General features: G+C 42.1%; 1 protein-coding gene across 5 annotated transcripts in view; it reads left to right on the top strand.

Moving 5' to 3' along the window:
* LOC145353433 (N-acetyllactosaminide beta-1,6-N-acetylglucosaminyl-transferase-like) overlaps positions 1-24,965 on the top strand; it is a 57,296-nt gene that overhangs the window by 17,311 nt on the left and 15,020 nt on the right. Inside the window, exons 2-5 of one of the 5 annotated variants that reach the window (XR_013888701.1) lie at positions 3,042-3,137; positions 3,630-3,798; positions 13,801-14,014; positions 20,651-20,823. Coding sequence is in view for 1 of the 5 variants with exons in the window: in XM_080204207.1 (XP_080060333.1) it covers positions 3,042-3,137 (96 nt within the window). In the remaining 4 variants the exon portion in view is untranslated. The remainder of the gene's footprint in view (positions 1-3,041; positions 3,138-3,629; positions 3,799-13,800; positions 14,015-20,650; positions 20,824-24,965) is intronic. The other 4 variants (XR_013888700.1, XR_013888702.1, XR_013888703.1 and 1 more) reach the window with 4 other exon arrangements.

The following is a 24,965-nucleotide window of genomic DNA, read 5'->3' as shown; positions in this document are numbered from 1 at the left end:
TGCCCTTGATAAGTAGCCTAAATTTCACAGCATTCAGTGATTTCAGTGCTCTATCTATGGGCAAGGACTGTAACAGCACACCCTGCTTTGGAGCAGAACTTCTCTGATAATTAATTTTCACTTTTAACTTGGCATGTGCAGATTGGCAGTATATGCTGTCAGGTTTACCCATTAATAACTGAGTGCTATTGATCTTGCTGTTGTTACAGCAAAATTGAAGTTAGTTGTGTGCAGAATGGTATAGTTTTGATGAGAATGCAGAGACTGTGGGGGTAATACACAAATTTTTGAATTTAACCAAGCATATTGAGGACTTTTTAATAAATGGGATCTTTAGCTTTATTATTGGCTGAGCACAGTGCAAAGGCAACAAAGTTATATTAACAACGGTTTGCCTTTATTTAATGCCATTAACATAGTAAAAGGCATTTCACAGGAACGTTATAAAGCAAAATTTGACACCAAGCCACATAGGGCATTAAAACAATCAAGCAACAGCTTGATCAAAGAGGTAGGTTTTTAAGGAATGTTAAACGAAAGATAGGCAAGGCCGCAAAGTTTAGGATGGGAATTTTAGAATTCAGGGCCTAGGCAGCTAATCAGGATCAGTGGTGGAGCAAATACATTTTGGGATGCTCTAGAGAGTGTAATCAGATGAATGCAGAGATCTTTGCGGGTTGTGGGACTGGAGAAGGTTACAGATATTGGTCAGTGTTGCTAGGGTTGTACAGTGAAAGGATTTGAAATTTAGAATTCAATGACTCTGGTCAGGTGAATATTGAACTGCTTAATTGACAGATAGACTAAGGTATTGGCTGCTCTGTTTCTGAGGTCACAACCTTGTTCTGAAATGTCAACACAATTGTGAGAGATGTGATTCTGAAATAAAATTCTACCTTTCTTGCACTCTCAGAAATAACTCTTAAATCTTACAGTATGTGGTCAGAAGCTCATCTCAAGGTCACGTCCAATACTTAGAGTCATAGAGGTTTATAGCGTGGAAACAAGCCCTTCGGCCCAACTTGTCATGCCGCCCTTGTTTTTTTAAAACCCCCAAGCTAATCCCACTTGCCCACATTTGGCCCATATCCCTCTATACCCATCATACCCATGTAACTATCTAAATGCTTTTTAAACGATAAGATTGTACCCGCCTCTACTATTACCTCTGGCAGCTTGTTCCAGACACTCACCACCCTCTGTGTGGAAAAAATTGCCCCTCTGGACACTTTTTTATCTTTTCCCACTCACCTTAAACCTATGCCTTCTAGTTTCAGACTCCCCTACCTTTGGGAAAAGATATTGACTATCTATCTTGTCTGTGCCCCTCATTATTTTATAGACCTTTATAAGGTCATCCCTCAGCCTCCTACGCTCCAGAGAAAAAAGTCCTAGTCTATCCAGTCTCTCCTTTATAACTCAATCCATCAAGGTCTGGTAGCATCCTAGTAAATGTTTTCTGTACTCTTTCTAGTTTTAACAATATCTTTTCTGTAATAGGGTGACCAGAATTGCGCACAGTATTCCAACTATGGCCTTACCAATGTCTTGTACAACCTCAAGATGTCCCAACTCCTGTATTCAGTGTTCTGACTGATGAAACCAAGTATGCCGAATGCCGCCTTCACTATTCTGTCCACCTCCACTTTCAGGGAGCTATGAACATGTACCCCGAGATCTCTTTGTTCTGTAACTCTCCCTAACACCCTACCATTAACTGAGTAAGTCCTGCTCTGGTTCAGCCTACCAAAGTGCATCACTTCACAATTGTCTAAATTAAACTCCAACTGCAATTTGTCACCCACTGGCCCAATTGATCAAGATCCCGTTGCAGTTGGAGATAACTTTCTTCACTGTCCACTGTGCCATCAATCTTAGTGTTATCTGCAAACTTAGTAACCATGCCCCCTATATTCTTATCCAAATCATTAATATAAATGACAAATAACAATGGGCCCAGCACTGATCCCTGAGGCACACCGCTGGTCACAGGCCTCCAGTTTGAAACCACCCTCGTGTTTCTGTCAAGAAGCTAATTTTGTATCCATTTAGATATCTTATCCTGGATCCTGTGATATTTAACTTTATGCAACAACCTGCAGTACCTTGTCAGAGGCCTTGCTAAAGGGAAGCAAGAGAAACATTGGAGAAGCTGAGGTGGTTCACTTAGGATGCTTTTGAGAGAGTTGGTAAAGAGAATCTGTTTCCAATATTGGGGGGGGAGGTGCTGTAATTGTTAGGAATGGCATAGACAAGATGACAAAGGGAATGTAAATGATGATGATAAAGGCTGAGAATGATGCTACAAATATCCATTAAGAGATCGGAATCCTTACAGCACCCCCCTTACAGTGTAAATGTTCCTCATCTTCAGCTGTGACGGAGGGTCATCCTGACTCGAAATATTGTTCTATTCTCTTTCCACAGATACTGTCAGACCTGCTGAGATTTTCCAGCATTTTCTGTTTTTGAGATATGCAATTTACTTGGCACTGCTACTTTTTCACTGTGATGAATTAGCAACATGAACAGAATTGATAACTCAGGGTTTCTGCACACACATTGGAAGTTTGATGTTTTATCTCATGTTCCAATTAAGATAGGTTGTATTTGTAGATACTGCAAATACAAAGGGTGTACTCCCTGCACATGCAGTGTCAGTGCCTATTATATTAGTGTCCAGGATATCATCCTGACTCAGAACATTGGCTGTATTCTCTCTCCACAGGTTCTGTCAGACCTGTTTAGATTGTCTAGCATTTTCTGTTATTGTTTCAGATTCCAGCATCTACAGTATTTTGTTTGTTTTTCAAAGTGCATGTTGTCAGAGCATGCACAACAATCAATCTCCAATTGTACAGTGTTGCTATGTACTTTGATTTATAATGGCAGACCAAGCCTGGGAATTACAGTGATACACTTCCAATCTACCAAGACATGACCGAATAGGATTTATTTGAAAAATCTGCAGAAGTGGCATCTTCATGATTGGGAAACATATTTACTTCAAATTAACAAAGTTGTGCTTTTCCTTTTAACAGATGCACCAGGAGCTGATCCCAATGCAGAGTGGGAAGGCAATGTAAGGTCAATTAAATGGCTGGACCAGGCTCAAGTGACCCACAATGGTTGTAAAGGTAAACTCACATACAATTGCAGCAACATTAATGCTCATAGCATATTACTCCAGCATTACTGGTGCTTTTTTTTTGCCAGAAGTTACAATAATGATGGTGGATAATTGTGGAAATGCTGATCACAGTATCTGGACCTCTTGATAATTCCATGTAGTGGTTATCATGAGGGTTTGAATAAAATGTACTGATTATAAATCCAAAACTTGGATTTTTTCCAGGAGAGAACATTTTGAGGTGTGCAAGACTTGGATGAAATACCAGTTTGGTCTGTTATTGATAGTAAACAGCCAGGTGCTGTGTTGGTTTTAAAGTGGAGGATTTTGCTAAAATCAGCTTTGTTCTTGTGTTCATTTACTGGGAGCTCTATGTGGAGTGCTCATTGATAACCTCTGTCTTTGCTCTTCCTATAGTAAATTTGTCCATTCTTTATTTATGTACTGGACTTCAACCTACGTCAGTTAAATAATACATTTGATTCTGCTATTGGCTTAGGTCTGTTTCAGCTTCTGTCAGCTACCAATTTTTTATACTGCTAAGCCCCCTCTCTCCTTTGAACGCCTGCCCTGTGAGTAACCTCCTTGCTAAAGTTGGAAGATTAGTAGCGAACAGGAGTAGACCAATTAGCCCCTCGAGCCTGTTCTGACCTCGATTAGCACAAGCGGTAAGTGTTTATTGCAGCAGTTAATACCTTTTTGAAATGTTAGATATCTAGTTATATCAAACTTTACTTGCATTTAAATTTGGCTTCTATATTAATCTGAAGGCAGTTTCCATGCTGGAAGGGTGAGTGGGAAGGAATTGCGTGGGAAATCCAGTGAGCGGGTTATAAAATGGAATTGCTTTAAACAAGTTACTAAATTAGTCACAGCTGTGCATATTTTTGGATATCACCTTGTCTACCTGAAACAGGAGCACATTCCTTATCCATGGCCTTGGAACTTGTCACAGATCCTCACCACCTGGTCTGCAGCAGAGCAGCAAGAATGATATGGCAGTGATCCAGGGTAGGGATAATGGCACAGGAACCAATGAAACTGGGAACTCTCCTCCACCCCATGCCCTGCCAACAAAATCAGCTGAATAATGGCACAGGAACATATGGAATTGGGAACACTATTCCACCCCATGCCCCTCCAACAAAATCAACCCAATTTTATCCAACCTCTCTTCATCATTTAAATGTTTCACCAACACCTGACATGCTTTCATCTCAATATACACAGTATAACCTGTCCTGCGTACATGAAGGTGAAGCAGTTTGCTGTGAGGCTCCTTAGGACTTTAAAACGCAGAGGGTGGAGACCAAGAGTTGACAACCTTCTTTATTTTTAACTTGAAGAGTTTTTGTTTCAAACAAATTGCTTAAAATAGAAGCTGTTGGAAATTGCAAATCAAAAGGTCAACATTCTAAACTGAAGACTTGGCAAATCATGATGTGCCTCTGGCAGAGTGTACCATTTACACATATAATAAAATTTATCTATCTCATTTATCCAGCAGTATCTCAGTCCAAAGATGTGTGGGTTAGGTTGATTGACCATGCTAAATTGACCCATGTGTGAGAGTTATTAGCGGGGTAAATGTGTGGAGTTATGGAATTAGAACCTGGGTGGGATTGTGGTCAGTGCAGACTTGATGGACTAAATGGCTCCTTCTGCATTGTAAGGATTCTATAATTCAGAAGAAAAAAAAAATTAAAACAGACCTAATGTAAGAGTAGATTCAGAATAACTTCTTGGGTCTGCTACATTGGAAGCAGTAATGATCACAATCATAAAAGCTGTTCAATGAAGCAATCTTGGTGTAGCAGTGCCAGTTGCACAGGTTTATCTAGAGCACCATGATAAGATAATCACTTGAAACTTTGAAATGCAGCATAAAGATTAGCTTTTTAACTCCACAGTAAAAACATATCTCTTACTTTTCCTGATTTGGTTTTAGGCTTTTCTCATAGAATCACCCAATGCAGAAGAGGCCCTTTGGCCCATCGAGTCTGCAGTGACACGTGAGAAACATCGGACCTTTCACCTAATCCCATTACCAACACTTACTCTTGAATATTATGACATGCCAGGTACTTTTTAAAGGAAGTAAGGACGTGAGGCAAGTCTACCCCCACCACCTTCCCAAGCAGTGCATTCCAGACTGTCACCACCTTCTGGGTAGAAAAGTATTTCCTTATATCTTCTCTCTCTCTCTCTCTCTTTCCACACACACACACACACACACACACACACACACACCGCCTGCCCCTCACTTTGAACTTGTTCACCCTCATCACTGATCCTTCAACTAAGGGGAACAACTGCTTCTTATCCACACTGTCCATGCCCCTCATAATCTTGTGCCCCACCCCCTGTCTGCTCCAACAAAATCAATCCACTTCTATCCAACCCCTCTTCATAATATAAATATTCCAGCCCAAGCAACATCCTGGTGAATTTCCTCTGCACCCCTTCTGGTGCAATCACATCCTTCCTATAATGTGGCAACCAGAACTGCACTTGGTACTCCAGCTGTGGCCTCACTAAAGTTCTATACAACTCCAGCATAACTTCCTTGCATTTGCAATCTATGCCTTGGTTGATAAAGGCAAGTGTCTCATATGCCTTTTTCACCAGCCCACTAAAATACCTTGCTGCCTTCAGAGATCTATGGACACACAGGCCAAGCTTCCTTTGTTCCACAGAACATCCTAGTGTCATGCCGTTCACTGAATACTTCCTTGTCAAATTACTTGTTCCAAAGTGTATCGCCTCGCACTTTTCAGGGTTAAATTCCATCTGCCACTTCTCTGCCTATTTGACTATTCGGTCTATATCTTCTTGTAGCCAAGATACTCTGCCTCACTGTTAATCACCCGCCCAATCTTTGTGTCATCCATAAACTTACTAATCCTACCCCCCACATTGTGATCCAACTGAAAAAAAATTGCGAGCCCCAAGTGAGATGTTAAAGGGCCACTTGCAGCTTTGGAGTTGCAGATTGTAGACCCCTAGTGTAGGTCAAAAATATCTCCGTAATCAAGGCAGGGATCTGAGCAGCCTGTCTCTTTGCTGATGTCACGTGGGACATGGCATTTAGCAATAGTAAGAAGCAGAAGTTGAAGAAATTGTAATTCAGTGAGGGTATATGGGCATTTTGATAATACCAGAATACATTTATTGTTCAGCACTATTTCCATGTCTTGTCCATTACTCCACACTAAGTGCCAGACTGTCCTTTTTCTTGTTTCACACTGAATGTTAGCATATGTGCAATGGATGTGGAAGGACTGTTAAGTGCATAGAGAGGGGGAGTGATGGTCAGTGGGTGTGGACCTCCGGATTTAATTTGTAATATTTCACACAGGATAAAACTTTGCGATGGAAACACTTCCACAACATGGTGGGGTCTAGCAATGGGTGATCATCTCCAACCTTCTGCTCTTCCTCCTCTACAGGCAGCATAGTGGCACAATGGTTTGCACTGCTGCCTCACAGTGCCAAGGACCTGGGTTCGATTCCAGCTTGGGTCACTCTGTATGTGGAGTCTACACGTTCTCCCTGTGTCTGTGTGGGTTTCCTGCAGCTGCTCCGGTTTCCTCCCACAATCCAAAAGATGTGCAGGTTAGGTGCTTTGGCCATGCTAAATTCTCCCTTAGCATATCCAAATGGGCACCGGAGCGTAGCAACTAGGGGATTTTTACAGTAACTTCATCCCAATGCTCATGTAAGCCTATTTGTGACACTAATAAATAAGCTTTAAAACGGAAACTACATTCCCCTCATCCAAAGATGAACAATGAGCCCCAATGTCCCTCTTCATCTGAAAAGTCCTGATTTGACCCTTCACTTCTAAACGTTGTTGAACGAATCCCCAATACCTCCTACTCTCATCCATTTGAAATCCTGCATGGTTGAAAAACACTGTACATGCATACACTGGCAGATATTCAAGGTAGCAGCTGCTATCGTGACCTTTAATCAGATGGGACACTAATAAGTTTAAATGCCCAACTGAACCGCAGGCAATCGCGCTTCTGCTTCACAAGATGATTTCATGATCTCCAAGGAACCTTTGCTGGAATTATAACCCTCAGGAATGACTGTGGTAGAGGGACTAAGTATCGTTTTCAAAACTTTGGAGCCTTTTAAAGCGACAAATTGAGAATGGGTGGTATACAGTGAATTTGACAGTACAGCAGATGAGAAAGTTCATTTTCATCCACGGCAGTGCCATTGTGGGATCAGCAAGTGCACAGAAGAGGGGTTAAAGTCACAGGAGGCATGACAGATTACTGGAAACACAAAACAGAGGGTTAGTTTTATGACTTTTCAGTGCTTCATGAAGGCTGAAATTGGCAGGTCAGACTGTCACAATGCAAGAATGGATGTTATTTTAAAAAATATTTTTCAGGGAATATTGTCTTATTCTGTAAAGAAGTCTATTTAAAAAATTAAGTTGGGAAAAAGGTTATTAGAGACAGCTTGTCCCAAGAGATGAAAAGGAGTGGAAGTGATAAATGCATGCATTTGTAATGAAGCGAGGGTCAAATGGACTTGAGTAAAGTTTAGAAATTTGCATACGAGATAGAGAGGGTCTTATTTTTTTCAGCTGTTAAATTTCAAAGGGGAATAAAAAGCTTTTACATCTTATAGAAGTTTCATAAGTAAACAAAGGAAGGTTATTAAATTTTATTTGATTCAAATGTGGGGGCAACAGGAAAGACGTGAAAAATGTTTATATTTTGGAAAAGTTAAGTTCAAAGGGGACTGAGGACAATGGAATCTGATAAGGAAGGGATAAAGGATACTTAAAAGATATTGATCAGGGTCATGCTGGCTGTGGGCAAGACAGCCTGGTTCTGTGTTGGAAGAAGGTGTGATGTTTGAATCAGCTATCCAGTCAAGTCAAAGAAGTCTTGGGCTTCAGAAAGCTGTCTTGTTTCTGAGTTTCATGGATTTCCACAGGAGAATGAAATTGGGTTTTAGAAGTTGTGTGCGTACTTTTAGTAAAGTGACAGCAGTCTTGCTTTGAGTAATATTACTGAATTTTTATCATTAAACAGCTACCAGGCAGTTTTGTCTGGAAGATTTAGTTATGATCCCTGTTGATGTTACTACTGGATGGGAAGGTTGGCTCAAAAGACCGTAACTTTTACTTTCGTTAAGAAAACATGGTGAACAGAGTCAGAGGACTGCCAATTAGCTTTTAACAATAGAAAAAATATGAAACATGAAAAGTTTGACTGCAGTACAATACTCCTTCACTCCCACCTATTTTCACAAATGTATGCAGATTTTAAGGAAAACAGTTACAAATTATATCTTATTGTATAATGTCCTCAGTAAATGTACAGTCCCTGTAAACTAACAGACTAACGGTACTCAAACACACTCCTCTCTAAAACCAGGTGCCACCCTAATTGAACTTCTGTTGCATTCTCAAATGCCCCAATATGATGATTACACTGTGAGCCAACTGGTCTTACGTGACTCCAGCTTCCACACAAGTTTCCAAACTCCACTCTATAAAAGACACCTTAGAATCCTCTTTCAAACAAAACCTTCTGTCATTGTTTTCAGCAAGGATCCTCTTCCAGGATTTTCAACCCTTCTTTCAGTATTCCAACAATGCAAACACCTTTGTTTAATATGAATCTAACTAGAGTTTTACTCTATCCTGCACAGAAACACTTAAAATAAATTCACTTGAATCTCTACCTTATTTTTAATATACAACAATACAAAGATAATTTAAAACTACCTCTGCTTCCAGACAGTGTTCATTTGTTGGCCTTAGAACATAAGAAATAGGAGCAGGAGTAGGCCATCTAGCCCTTCGAGCCTGCCCCGCCATTCAATAAGATCATGGCTGATCTGTCGTGGCTCAGTTCCACTTTCCCGCCCTCTCCCCATAACCCTTAATCCCCTCGCTTATCAAAAACCCATCAACCTGCGTCTTAAATATATTTAGCGAGGCAGCCTCCACCACTTCAACAGGCAGAGAATTCCAGAGATTCACCACCCTTTGAGTGAAGAAGTTCCTCCTCAACTCCGTTCTAAACCGCCCCCCCCCCCCCCCCCCCTTTATCTTGAGGCTGTGCCCTCTAGTCCTACTGTCCTTTCTGAGTGGGAAGAGTCTCTCCACCTCTATCCTATCCATCCCATTCATCATCTTATATGTCTCAATGAAATCTCCCCTCATTCTTCTAAACTCTAACAAGGCAAGCCTAGTTATTCAGCCTCTCCTCATAGTTCAACCCCCTCAACTCCGGTATCAGCCTAGTAAACCTCCTCTGCACTCCCTCCAAGGCTAAAATATCCTTGCGTAACTGCGGCGACCAAAACTGCACACAGTACTCCAGCTGCGGCCTCACCAGTGCCCTGTACAGTTGCAGCAAGACCTCCCTACTTTTATATTCAATCCCCCTTGCTATGAAGGCCAGCATCCCATTCGCCTTTCTGACCACCTGCTGCACCTGCAGGCTGGGTTTTTGCGACTCATGCACAAGGACCCCGAGGTCCCTCTGCACCGTTGCATGCTGCAGTTTGCCGCCATGTAACTAATAGTCCTTCCTACCAAAGTGGACAACTTCACACTTGCCAACGTTAAATTCCATTTGCCAGTTCCTGGCCCATTCGTCCAGCCTATCTAGATCCTTCTGCAGACTTTCCACACCTTCCGCACAATTTGCCGTTCTACCAATCTCGGTGTCATCAGCAAATTTTGACACCATACACTCAGTTCCCTTCTCCAGATCATCTATATAAATGGTAAATAGCTGAGGCCCCAGCACCGACCCCTGGGGCACTCCACTAGTCACCAACCACCAATCTGAATAGCACCCATTGACCCCCACTCTCTGCCTCCTATTTGACAGCCAATCCCCTATCCACGCTAACACCCTACCCCCAACTCCATGCCCCCTTACCTTCTGTAATAACCTCTTGTGCGGCACCTTATCAAACGCCTTCTGAAAATCAAGAAACACCACATCCACCGGCTCTCCTCTATCCACCGCCCTAGACGCATCCTCATAAAACTCCAATAAATTCGTCACAACTTCCCCTTAACAAAACCGTGCTGCGTCTGCTCTATCAAACAATTCTCTTCAAGATGCCTCGCTATTTTCTCCTTGATCACAGATTCTAACATTTTACCTACAACAGACGTTAAACTAACCGGCCTATAATTCCCTGCCTTTTGCCTGTCACCCTTCTTAAACAATGGCGTAACATTAGCAGTTTTCCAATCTTCCAGCACTTCCCCGGAATCCAGCGACGTTTGGAAAATAATCACCAAGGCATCCACAATCACCAAGGCATCCACTATCAACTCCGCCATTTCTTTCAGAACCCTTGGGTGCATTCCATCCGGTCCTGGGGACTTGTCCACAATCAGCCACTCCAGTCTTTTGAGGACTGCCTCTCTAGTAACAATAATGTCATTCAGGGCCTCCACTCCTACCATCTTTCCATCGCTAACACCCGGCAAATTATTCACGTCCTCCTCCGTGAAGACCGAAACAAAAAAGTTATTCAAGGCCTCTGCCATTTCCCCACCCCCTACCACTAAGTCCCCCCTCTCATCCTCTAAGGGTCCAACGTTCACCCTAGTCAGCCTCTTCCTTTTTATATATTTATAAAAACTCTTACTATCCTTTTTTATATTAAGTGCAAGCCCAGCTTCATAGTTTATCCTACCCTTCTTTATCAACTTCTTTGTCATTCTTTGTTGATATTTAAACCTGCTTCATTAACTGCTCTCTTCATTTGACCTACCACCTTTAACGACTTATATACCTGTACACCCAGGTTCCTCTTCTCATAGTTCACAATACTTCCAAGTTTTGTATAATCCACAAACTTTGTAATTGTCCCCTGCACACCAAGCTCTAACATTAGGAAAAGCAAGGATCCCTATGCCAACCCCGATACAAATCATCCTCCAGTTTGAAAAATAATCATTAACCATTATGCATTGTTTCCTATTACTCCACTGTTTCTGATTCCAGTTGTTACTGCCCTTTTATTCCACCTATAACTTTGTTCACAAATCTGTTGTGTGGAACTATTCCTTTCGAAAGTCCATTCGCACAGCAGCATTACCCTCATCAACGCTTTCTGATACTTCCTCAAAAAAACTCCAAGTTCGTTAGACACAATTTTCCTTTTAGAAATCCATGCTGGCTTCTCCGAATCAACCCATGTTTTTCCATGTGATAATTAATTCAGTCCAGAATAATTGTTCCTCGAAGCTTCTCCACCAGTGAAGTTAAACTGACTGCTCTGTAATTTCTGGTCTTATTCTTGCAATCTTTTTTGGAAAGGGTATACCATCTGCAGTTCTCCAGTCATCTGGCATCTCTCTTGAGCCTAGAGAAGACTGGAAGGTTGTGGCCAGTGCCTTTGCAATTTCCACTCTCTCTTCCTTCAATATCCTTGGCAGCATCTTATCCAATCCCGGTGCCTTGTCAATTTTAAGTGCGACGGTTTATCCAGTGCCGCCTCCTTATCAATTTTGAACCATTCTAGTGACAGAGTTTCCATCTCTATCACCATGACCTGAGTAGCAACTGCTTCCTTGATGAAGACAGATGCAAAGTATTCATTTAACATGAGGTCCTCTGCTCCCATGTGTAAATTATCTTTCTGGTCTTTAATCAGCTCCAATATTCCTTTTACTGTCTACTTATTATTTATATCCCTAGAGAAGACTTTGGAATCCCCCTTTATGTTGGCTGCCAGTCTTATCCCTCTTATTTTCTTTTTCACCTCCCTTCTGTATTTTGCTTGGTTCTCAATTGTATTTTCTACCTGACATGTGTTACACTGTTTCTTCCTTATCTGAATTTCTCCCTCTTCAGCCAGGAAGCTTTGGAATTTTTTGCTGTACCTTAGTGAATTCAAATTCACTAGAAAGGAAAATGGAGTCTTTGACTGGCAGACAACTATTATTATTCCTAGGTTGAAAAAAGGAATTAGAACAAGTCCATGGAATTATAAAACTTTTAGTTGAATGGTAGGAAAGATAGTGGAATCTTTACTCAAAATATGTAATAAAAAAATGAGTGGCCAGCATGGATCTCAAAAGGGAAGGCCATATTGAAGAAGTGACAGAAAATGTAGAAAAGAGTATTGCAATAGATGTAATAGATCTAGATTTGCAAAAGGCCTTTGGTAAGGTATTGCATAATAGACTTAAATCCACAGTCAGAGCATATTGACAAGAAGCAGAACGGATGGCAACTTGACTACAAAACAGAAAACGGAGAGCAGGGATAGTCATTGAAAAAGGTGGGAGATGGTGTTCAACAGGGATTGGTGTTGGAACCAGTGATGCTCACAGTTTACATTCATGATTTGAGCTCAGGAGTGGGAAGTACAATTTGCAGAGGCACCAAATTGGGAGGTATACAGAGGAAGTATACTTTTAATGAGAACCATTTAAAAAAAAGAGAACAGGTGTGTAATTGGCATCAATATAGATAAGAAAGTGGTGCATCTGGTAGGAAAAAAAGGAGGCTGCATACTATCTGAATAATGGCCTTACAGAAGATACGGAAAGATTGTAAGAATTATACCAGGCCTGAACTCAAGAAAGACTGAACAGCTTAAGGTGCATCCTCCAGAAAAGGAAAGACTGAGGGGTGATCTGGAAGAAGTCTTCAAGATAATGAAAGAGTTCAACAAGGTAGACTTAAAAGAATTGCTTCTACTTGTGGAGTAGCCTGAAGCTAGAGGTCATAAATATAAGATGGTCACTATTCAATCCACTGGGAAATTCAGGAGAAACATCCTTACCCAAGCCTATGGTAAGAATGTGGAGCACGCTATCATAAGGAGGTGGCTCATGTGAAACAGGATGCTAACATAGACCCAAATGATTGTGTGCAGTACAGAAACAATGTACATGTGTTGGGGATTGCATTGCTGTAAACACAGTACTGCAGCCTTGGTCATGTCCTGCTGTCTCATAATGTATTGCAGCATTTACATAGTTTGAGGTGCAAGTCACTTTTCTCCTGGACCCTATTACAATGCCTTGGTTCTGAAACACTAAGGGCAGGATTTCCAGCCGTGCTCGCCCCAAGACCAGAAAATCTGCCCAATATCAACAGACCTTTGCACGGTTCTGTCCCGCCCACTGTTGCGGGTGGGATGGGAAAATTCCACCTAAACTGTCACACCAGTTAAGGCATAACTGGAGTGAATCATCAAGGCCATTTCAGAATAATGATACAGCACCAGTATGTACCCCTCGATGAGCGGCACGGTGGAACAGAGGTTACCACTGCTGCCTCACAGCGCCAGGGACCTGGGTTCAATTCCAGCCTTGGGTCACTCTGTGGAGTTTGCATGTTCTCTCCAGATGGTGTTGTTTACTCCCACGTTCCACAGGTTATGTGGATTGCACAAAACTGCCATGGTCAACAAAATGGGTGAGTGGTACCATAAAACTAAAATAGGGAACAAATAAAAGCTCAAATAATAGTATAGACCCAGAAGTGGATGGGGGGGCATATAAAGAACAACAGAAAAGATTGTAAGAACTGCAAAAGGAAACTTGGATATCAAAATTAATACAAAATATTTTCAATAGTTATATAAGAATACAAAGAAAAAAAAATCAACGTTAATATCAGCTCTTTTAAAAACAAATGTGTCTAATGTTGCAGATGTAAAAAGCAAGAGACAGACTTGTTGAATGCTTGCTTTCGTGTCAGTCTTCAGAAAGAGGATAATGTGCCTGACATTCCAGGAAAGCAAACAGTGAATCAAGGAATTGAACTCACGAAAGTTAAAGTAAAGAAAGAGTATTCAGGAAAGTAATGCCAGTAACAAATTCTGATGACAAAAACAAGGGACTGCCCAGAATTTCTAAAGAAGCAGGTGAGGAAGTAGTCAGTGTTTCTAGTCATTATCTCCAAAAGCTGTTGTTGATTTACAAATTGTTCTTTTAGATTGAAAATGTAACATCATTATTTTAAAAAGTTGAGCAAAAAAATGAGATGATTATAAATCTGTTAATCTAATATCTGATATGGGCAGTTTATTTGAAATCTGGAGTTAAAAGTGTGCATGTAGAGAAATTGAAGTTGGTCAGATAGAACCAAGACAAACTTGTAAAAGGTAGGTCACGTCTAACAAATTGATTATTTTATTGAGGAAGCAGCCAAAGTGGTAGATGAAAATGTTTATGGGTGTAATTTAAAAAGGACTTCCGGAAGGTATTTAATAAGATTCAACATAATAGATTGTTCGCTAAGAGTAACAGTCATGAAATTGAAAGCAAATTATTCACCTGTTTAGGGAATTGGATAGGTTTTTTTTATTAGTGTCTCAAGTAGAACAAAGAACAACACAGCATGGGAAACAGGCCCAATGAGCCCACGCCGCCATTTCAACATTGTGAGTCCCCTCTTCCACCCATGACCCTTGTTTATGCTTGTGGCACTCCACATTGGAAACCAGATTGAGGGGAGACTCGTTTAGGGACAATTTGTTACACCAATCAGCCTAAGAGCACATCTTTGGGGTGTGGGAGGAAACCAGAGCACCCGGAGAAAACCCATGCAAGCACGGCGAGAATGCGCAAACTCCCACAGACACTGGCCCAAATCCATGTATCTGCACAGCAAACAGTGATAGTCACTGAGCTGTCGACTGGTCCAGTTTAAGTGTACACTACTGATGTGAAGCACTAGGCTACTCTCGAACATCTAAGAGCAGCCCTCGCACAACCCACCGCGTGTATGCCCCTGGTTGGACAACAAGGCGGACCAAAGCACCTGTGATTAAAAGAGAAAAACTTCAATAACGTGCACATCTTATGCAAACATTTAAGGGAATCCCCAGAAGCTCACAAGTAAAACAAGTGAGCCAGAAAATATGTTAGAAGGTCCATAGGAATCAATTGATTCCCAGAGACGCCCCAAGGCTCTTGATCCTTATTTAAAACAGTAAAAGTAGGCTCACATTGCGCTGCAATGAAGTTACTGTGAAAATCCCCTAGTCGCCACTGTCCAATGCCTGTTTGGGTACACAGGAAGAATTTAGCATGACCAATGCACTTAACTAGCACGTTTTTCTGACTGGCAGGAAATCAGAGCACCCGGAAGAAACGCACACAGACTGATTGTAGAAGAACAGATCATAGAGATAATAGGTTTGTTGCTTTCTTCCTTTCAGACTGCAATGGTGGGATTTTCTAGCCATTTCCACCGGCAGGATCTTCCTGTCTTGCTGACAGCGATCCCCTGAAACGGATTCCCCAGCAGCAGAGGGTTGAAGAATGGCAAATCCCATTGACAGCGGTGGGCTTGGAAGTCCACCAGTGGGATGAAACACACTGCAGGGCTGAAAATCCCACCCCAAGTGGTGTCCCACAAGGATCTGCCTTAACTATTCATTAAATTATGAATGTCTTGGATAACACTTTAGAGAGCCATATATCCAAGTTTGGTGACAGCTCAAAAATTACTTATGTAGTAAATAATATAGATGAGATTGATAAAATTACAAGGAATCATTGATAAGAGAATGGTCAAATTTGTTGTAGATGGATGTTAATGCAACTAAGTGTGAAGTTATCCATTTTGAACCAAAAAAGGATAGATCTGAATTTTAATTAACTGAGAAAAAGTTAGGAAGCATGAAGGTCCATTAAGACTCCATGTGCATTGATCAGATAAAGTACAAGTCAGATACAAAAATATAAGCAAAAAGGCAAATGAATTCTTTTTGTAGGATTTTGAAAGAAATTGACAGGGAAGATAAAGAGACACTTTTTCTGCTGATGGGGAATCTAAGGTGAGAAGAGAACATTAAAATTAAAGCTAGGTTGTTTGACTGAGAAGTCAGGAAACACTTCTTCAGCCAAAGAGTGGTAGAAATGTGGGACGCAGTCACAAAAACACTTTAGATACTGGCTCAATTGATAATTTTGATCTGAGATTGGTTGATTTCTGCTAATCACATGTACACAGGAACACAAAGCTAAAGCAGATAGGATACAGATCAGCCATGATCCCATCGAATGGCAGAACAGGCTCAAGGAACTGACCGTGTACTCCTGTCTTCATAATATTATTTATGCTAGGGGAAGCTAGATAAACTTTAAGAAGAAAGGAATAGAAGGTTAATCTGACAAAGAGGAAGAGGGTGGGAGGAGGCTCCTGCATAACAGTACCATAGACCATGTGGGTCAAATGGTTTGCTTTTGCACTATATTAAGTATAATATTGGAAAATCCATCAAAATTTCTGCTTACTGTACAGTGCCCAGCCCCAGTGGACTATAGGTGAAAAAATGTATGATTGAACTATTGAATTCTTCAGATCTGGATTTAACCCAGGGACAGGGTATGGCTAGCTAGGTTCGGGACTAGGACATCAACTTTCACAGGAATGGAAGGGCTCTACACCTTAGCCAAAATTGTGCCAGTGCCCAAATTCCAGAAGCCCCACCCTCAAACCCTACGCTCATTAACTTTTGCTGGGGAAAGGGAGGAACAGAAGCAGCTGCATGTGTAAAAGTGCAGCTGCCTTCAACAGATATAGTTTTCATTAAAGGGATGTCCAAAATGCGTCCTGACACTAAGTTAGCATAGGGGCTATTAAGGGCCATGGCTGGTGAGTAGGGTCCACAGGTTGGCATGGAAAGTATGAGAGGCCAAGGGCAGTGTATGGGGGAACATGAGGAGGCATGAGTTAGAATGGTTGAGGAGTATGTGGGGGGTGAGGTGTGAGGGCTAGAGAGCTGTTCATCTTTCCAGCTGGGACAAAACCAAGATGGGAGTCTCAGACAGCCTGTTTTCTGCATTGTTTCTAGCAATGGTGGGTCCAACTCCCATTTGAACCCCCAATGAAAATCCAACTGTCCGAGCACTTTTTCCCAATTTGGATTTGTGGAGTTGGGAATTTTCCTGACTCAGGGGAGCAGATGTTTTGCCCGAAGTATTTATGGGGACTGGGCAGGCAGCATGGTGGGCATTAGAGAAATCATGTCCAGAGGTGGCAGAACTGAGAAAAATGGGGGTGGAACTTTTATTGCAAAACAGTGCCACAGTCCCTACAATCGTCCAAAGCAGCAGCATCTCCATGTTAAATAGGGAATTAGGTCTTGGTCTACTGCTGTCCCCTTTAGTCTTGCTGAATGCAGCTTATAGGTTGTAGTGCCTTTGAATCTTTACTAAGGCTGGAATGGTTTTTCATCCCCTATTCTGATATATCCCTTAGATTTTTTTTTGGTATAGGGTTGCTGCTTTCACCATGCATCCACTTTCTTCACATACCTGGAGCCACACATAATCATGATGGTTAGCTGTGGATGGAAAATTGCATATGAATGGCACTTTTTACTTCATTGTATGTGCTTTCAATTTCAGTTGAATCATTCAAGATTAAACTGCACCCAAAATGGGAAATCTACTTTTTCCTATAAAATTTGAAAATATAATAGACTAGCCAAATAGACTTTGCCAGATCATTTTCTGACCTGGTGCCAATGTCAACATTGCTGAACAGAGTTCCTGAGAATATGGTGCTTATAAATCCTAAACTGAAACCACAACAAGCTGACAAGGGAGCAGAGCAGGAAAAGACAAATTTTGGACTTGTGTAAGGAAATCTTTCACACAAGGTTTGATCAACATGTGATACAGACACATGGCAGTGTAAGGAAAATCTCTGATTATTTCAGGGCTAGTTGAATACTGTGATGGTGGAAAGAGAAGGGAACAGAAGGATAGATGTGCTGTCTTACACTCTGTTTCTACCAGATGATCTTTTGATTTTAAACTGGGGCATTGGTAAGTATGCCTAATTCTCTCCCCAGAAAATCAACCCAGGGTCCACTGTAGGAAATTCCCATGTATTAACATGGGATGTACCTGGAGTGCTGCCCCATTTGTGTATAGCTATGCCATGCTTGTCAAGACTGACATGGAGAATGACCACGTGGGCATGATGTAGGAGGGTAACTGGCATTCCACAAGTCACATCTTGTGACAAGGAGTCAAAAACATGTTGGAGAGGCAAGGATGGGACAAAAACATCTTTCTTGGGTGAGATATTATTGACTGTCAGCTATGGAATTACTACAGTTTACAGCCTGTCAGAGGTAAAGGGGACAAAATTGTCCAGAGATAGGAAACATTACTTTAAGGAGAAATTCTTTACTTGAAAAGTATGGCACTAATTTAGTTTAGAAGTCAAAATTTCGGGTATTTTCTCCCGACCAGAGTAGCCTCTTGGTAGATGTGACATTTTGGATTAGTAACATAGTAATAGAACATTGGAACGTAGAACTCAGAGAAGGCCATTCAGCCCTTTGAACCTGCTCTGCCATTTAATAAGATCATGGCTGATTTTGTTGTGGTCTCGACTCCATTCTGCCCCCCTCCAGTCCCTGAATAAATTCAATGATCCAGCTTCCATTAGTTTCTGAAGAGAATTCCACAGACTAATGGCCCTGTCAGAGCAAGAATTTCCCCTCATCTCCACCTTAAAAGGGAAGCCTCTTATTCTTAAACTTTGTTCTTATTTCAAGACACTCCCACAAGTGGAAACATCCTCCCAGTATCCGCTCTATCAAAGTCCCCTCTGGATCTTATCTGCTTCAAGAAGATTACCTTTTAAGTATGATTGTTAGTGGAGTCACTCATATTGACCCTGTAATAGGTGCCTTAAGTGGTGAGTTCCATTGCGATCACAGGGTTAGATGCTTGGCAGAAGCCTTGGAATGTTGGTTATGATTTTTGAAGTGCAGGAAAATCCAAATCCACCAAAAGCAAGCACTTCTCCCCAGTATAATGTTCACCTTTAAAACGTAGGCATTTGTTGAAAGTGTTGTATTTTCTATTCATTTCAAGTATGACGAAAGCCCAGGCAAACCACTTCCTGTGATTTCTCTAGCAGGCCTACCTAAATTAGTAGCTGAAAACACTCCTGACATTCTCAGCTGCGCAACAGAAAGTTGATCTCTCTTTATGTCAAATAGTCAGGCAGGACTTTTTTCTCCCAACTCTATCACAAGGTGGAGCTCCTCTTCAACAAAGATACAAAATCATACCGAGTCAGAAAGTCGATACTGTTCACATCTGAACCAATAGGCTTCTCAACTGAACTGGGGTAATTTGTACCGAAACTGAATGGAGGTGGGGAAGCTTAATGTGAACTGGTGCATCTTCTAGATGATTTTACTGAACTCATTCATGCTCCACATTCAAGGTGAAGTGTAAATGGAAGAAAATATCCTGTGTAAGTTTCAGGTTTTAAGTTTATTTATTAGTGTCCCAAGCAGGTTTACACTGCAGTGAAGCTACTGTGAAAATCTCATGGTTGCCACACTTCGGCGCCTGTTCGGGTACAGAGGGAGAATCTAGCATGGCCAATGCACCTAACCAGAACGTCTTTTAGACTGTGGGAGGAAACCGGAGCACCCGGGGGAAACCCACATGGGTGGGGGGTGGGGTTGGTGTGGTAGACATGCAGACTCCGCACAGGTAGTGACCCAAGCTGGGAGTCACACCCAGGTCGCTGGCGCTGTGAGGCAGCTGTGCGTGCCACTGTGCAATGAATGTTCATGTGCACCATACATAAGAACATCAGAAATAGGAGCAGAGGTAGGCCATTCAGCCCATCGTGCCTGCTCCAGTATTCAATAAAATAATGACTGATCTGATTGTGTCCTTAACTCTACTTTGCTGCTCTTCCATAATCCCCTTGCCTGAATTGTAAATCAAAAACCTTTCTAACTCAGCAGTGAATGTATTCAGTGACCCAGCTTCCATTGCTCTTTGTGGAAGTGGATTCTAAAGATTAATGACCCTCATCTCCCTCTTAAATGAGAGACTTTATTTTTAAACTGTGCCCTGCTTTCTAGGTTCCCCATGTACTGTACCTATTTTTGTTTTTAGAATTGTATTTATTTAATTTGCTCTATCTAAGCCCATGACAACTCTGTGCGGCTATGCAATAACCAAAGGTCCCTGTGCACAGCTTTCTCAGGAACTTTTGGTTATTGCATAGCCACAGAGCTTTGGTCATATTCGAAACCTAAAGAACAATAATAAAAAGTGACTGACTGTTCCTCTTAACCTGGACCCAAATAAACGAGGGCGTCAAGTTGAATATGAATTCTACTGACTCTAACTTTTAAAGCTGGTATTTGTCTTTTAACATTATCTACATGAAGCAGAGATCTTATTACTTTTGTTGTGTTTAAAAATTTGAAGAGATTGGTTTAATTTTGTGTGATACTTAAGTGAAGGTGGGCTGTTTCTGGAAGCACTAATCTTCACAACCAGCTTTGGGTGGATGCAAAACTATATGCCTCACCAAAACTGTTGGATGTGTTCGTTTTCGCAGATTGTTCACACTGTCAGATTTGGAAATGTTTTTATCATTTTATGTTAGCATTGCAGCTGACTAACTCCAATTCATAATTCTTGTAACTGGTGATACTCTTCCCCCTCCCTTACCTTCTCTATAAATCTTAATCATTGTTGTTTCCCTTCTCCCACAGTCACGCCCCAAACCTTCTCCAGTGCAGCAATGTTGTGAAGATTTTGAAATATTTTTGCGAAGGGAGCAGGAGGTTAAAGAGATTCGAATGAATCATCAGAAGTTTACAATACTTATAGATAGATCCGCCAAGTATGTCAGTCACCACTTTGCAGAAACTACACCTTCAATTGTGTAAGTGCCAGCCAGGGTTTAGTTGGTAGCACACATGACTCTATGGCAGATGGTTGTGGTTTCATAAGAACATAAGAAATAGGAGCAGGAGTAGGCCATCTAGCCCTTCGAGCCTGCCCCGCCATTCAATAAGATCATGGCTGATCTGTCGTGGCTCAGTTCCACATTCCCGCCCTCTCCCCATAACCCTTAATCCCCTCGCTTATCAAAAACCCATCAACCTGCGTCTTAAAAATATTTAGCGAGGTAGCCTCCACCACCTCAACGGGCAGAGAATTCCAGAGATTCACCACCCTTTGAGTGAAGAAGTTCCTCCTCAACTCCGTTCTAAACCGCCCCCCCCTTTATCTTGAGACTGTGCCCCCTAGTCCTACTGTCCTTTCTGAGCGGGAAGAGTCTCTCCACCTCTATCCTATCCATCCCATTCATCGTCTTATATGTCTCAATGAGATCTCCCCTCATTCTTCTAAACTCTAACGAGTACAAGCCTAGTTTATTCAGCCTCTCCTCATAGCTCAACCCCCTCAACTCCGGTATCAGCCTAGTAAACCTCCTCTGCACTTCCTCCAAGGCCAAAATATCCTTGCGTAAGTGCGGCGACCAAAACTGCACACAGTACTCCAGCTGCGGCCTCACCAATGCCCTATACAGCCGCAGCAAGACCTCCCTACTTTTATATTCAATCCCCCTCGCTATGAAGGCCAGCAGCCCATTAGCCTTCCTGACCACCTGCTGCACCTGCAGGCTGGGTTTTTGCGACTCATGCACAAGGACCCCGAGGTCCCTCTGCACCGCCGCCTGCTGCAGTTTTTCGTCCCATAAGTAATAGTCCTTCCTACCATTATTCCTACCAAAGTGGACCACCTCGCACTTGCCAACATTAAATTCCATTTGCCAGTTCCTGGCCCATTCACCCAGCCCATCTAGATCCTTCTGCAGACTCTCCACACCCTCCACGTAATTTGCCGTTCCACCAATCTTGGTGTCATCAGCAAATTTCGACACCGTACACTCGGTTCCCTCCTCCAGATCATCTATATAATTGGTAAATAGCTGAGGCCCCAGCACCGACCCCTGGGGCACTCCACTAGTCACCAACCGCCAATCCGAATAGCACCCATTAACCCCCACTCTCTGCCTCCTATTTGACAACCAATCCTCTATCCACGCTAACACCCTACCCCCAACTCCATGCCCCCTTACCTTCTGCAGTAACCTCTTGTGAGGTACCTTGTCAAACGCCTTCTGAAAATCAAGAAAGACCACATCCACCAGCTCTCCTCTATCCACCGCCCTAGACACATCCTCATAGAACTCCAATAAATTTGTCAGACACGACTTCCCCTTAACGAAACCGTGCTGCGTCTGCTCTATCAAGCAATTCCCCTCAAGATGCCTCGCTATTTCCTCCTTGATGATGGATTCTAACATTTTACCTACAACAGACATTAAACTAACCGGCCTATAATTCCCTGCCTTTTGCCTGCCACCCTTCTTAAACAACGGCGTAACATTAGCCGTTTTCCAATCTTCCGGCACTTCCCCGGAATCCAGCGACATTTGGAAAATAACCACCAAGGCATCCACTGTCACCTCCACCATTTCTTTCAGAACCCTTGGATGCATTCCATCTGGTCCTGGGGACTTGTCCACAATCAGTCCCTCCAGTCTGTCGAGCACCGCCTCTCTAGTAACAATAATGTCATTGAGACCCTCCAGTCCTACCACCTTTCCATCGCTAACACCCGGCAAATTATTCACGTCCTCCTCCGTGAAGACCGAAACAAAAAAGTTATTCAAGGCCTCTGCCATTTCCCCATCCCCTACCGCCAAGTCCCCCCTCTCATCCTCTAATGGTCCAACGTTCACCCTAGCCAGCCTCTCAAATCTCACCCTAGAGAATGGAGCAGACAGCATAATTTGGAACTTTTTTTTTAAAACAGATTTTCAATTCCAGCTAGGTAGGTAGCTATCTTAAACTGGATTTTGAGCTGTGGCAGAGCTGACTCATTATTTTTCAGTGTGAACATAGAAACATAGAAAATAAGAGCAGGGGTGGACCATTCAACATGATTGTGATTGATCCTCGATCACAACGCCATACTCCAGTGCTCTCCCCATACCTCTTGACACGTTTGGAGTCTAGAAAGCTATTTCCTCATTAAACACATTTAGTAATTTGGCTTCTAGTATAATTTCATCGGTTCACCACATTGTAAATGAAGAAATTTCTCCTCATCGCCATTCTAAATGATTTATCCCCACAGGGTCTCTGAGTGCTTCTTGTCTGCACTGAGTGCTGCCTGAGTGCGCACTGTGTGTAGCTGGGGATTTGGTGAGTGAGGGGATTTGGTGAAGAAGGGAATTACAATTACGAAAAACAAATTTGATTAACACAGTAAGCATAGCCAGACAAGTGATGGATCATGATTTCAGCATGTGGAAGCCCCTGGATGCCACTGCAATCCATGGAAACCATATCTGCAGTAAGTGCCTGTGGCTTAAGGAACTCTGAATCAGTGTTAACAAACTGGAGGCTAATCTACAGACATTGCAACATGTCCAGAAGGGAAAATGACCTGGGCACATTGTTCTGGAAGGAGTGCAGAAGGAGGACATTCAGTCCATCGAGTCTACACTGACTGTCCAATACACTTATCTTACCCTGGCCCACTTATTAGCAGGATACGCTAATCCCCTAACCTACACATCTTGGGACACTAAGGGGCAATTTAGCTTGGCCAATCCACCTAATCTCACACTTTGGAGTGTGGGAGGAAACAAACAGATACAGGGAGAATGTGCAAACTCCACACAGACATCATCCAGGCTGGAATTGAATCTTGGTCCTTGGTGCTGTGAGGCAGCAGTGGGTTGTGAGTAGGAAGCAGTTAATAAGGAGCAGCTTTAATTGACAAGGGTGCGTAGCAAGCTTGAAATGAAGCTTGCAGAGCCTGCTGACCACAAGAAGCAGAAGTAATGGGGATTACAACTTTTTAAAATTTCCTGAGTTACTTCACCAAATATCTCCTGTTGCCAGTATGGTTAAAGTCTCAAATGAATACAATTGGAACTTAACTTCAAATAGTATAGTGGCTACAAGAAAACCAAAGCTGGGACCTGAATATCCAAGAGTGCCTAACATTCAGAAGGGACAGAATGCTGGGAAAAGGATGTTATTTAGCTCTGTCAATTAAAGAGGGTATTAGTAGGGTATTTTGCAGCAGTAGTGGGCTCATCAACTTTAAGGGCATTCAAATGGTCACTGGATAGGCATATGGATAATATTGGAATAGTTTAGGTTAGAGGCTCATTAGATTGGTTCCACTGTCAGCACAACATCGAGGACCGAAGGGCCTATACTGCGCTGTAATATTCTATGTTCTATAGTATACTGTAGTGAGAGATGACCTTAATTCCAAAGATTTTTTTTACTCATTCATGGGACATAGGTATTGTTGGCTGGCCAACATTTACTGCTTGTCCCTAATTGCCCGAGATACTTGAGAGTCAACCACATTGCTGTGGGTCTGGAGTTTCATGTAGGCCAGACCTGGTAAGAATGGCAGATTTCCTTCCCTCAAGGGCATTAATGAGCCAGATGGGTTTTTCCAACAGTCGACAATGGTTTCATGGTCGCTAGCAGATTTTTAATTCCAGGTATTTTTATTGAATTCAAATTCCACCATTTGCCATAGCATGATTTGAACCCGCGTCCCCAGAACATTAGCTGAGTTTCTGGATTAATAGTCTAGCGATAATATTACTAGACTATTGGCTCCCCCAAGATGTGAAATCAGTTTGGATGGAACTAAGAAACAGCAAGGAGCAGAAAACATTTGCTGAAAGTCCTTTATTGGCCACTAGTCAGCAGTGGTAATATAAAGCACAGTATAAATCAGGAAATCAAAAGTCTTTGTAACAAGGATAGTGCAGTAATCATGGGAATTTCAATCCAAGTATAGACTGGGTGAACCTAATTAGTACTAATGTTATGGAGGTCAAATTCTTGGAATATGTGCAAGGTATTTTTCCTAGAGAAGTACATTGAGGAACCAACTGGTCTCAGGTTATTTTAAATCTAGCATTGTGCAATGAAAAAGAGCTAAGTTGTTGTAAAGGAGCCTTTAGGAAAGCATGAC

This window comes from Carcharhinus amblyrhynchos, chromosome 2, assembly GCF_965287045.1.
Source record: "Carcharhinus amblyrhynchos chromosome 2, sCarAmb.v2.hapA, whole genome shotgun sequence".
In the NCBI taxonomy this organism is placed as follows: Eukaryota; Metazoa; Chordata; class Chondrichthyes; order Carcharhiniformes; family Carcharhinidae; genus Carcharhinus; species Carcharhinus amblyrhynchos.
Note: the sequence above shows the minus strand (reverse complement) of the source record. Positions and strands in the feature narration are given on the sequence as shown.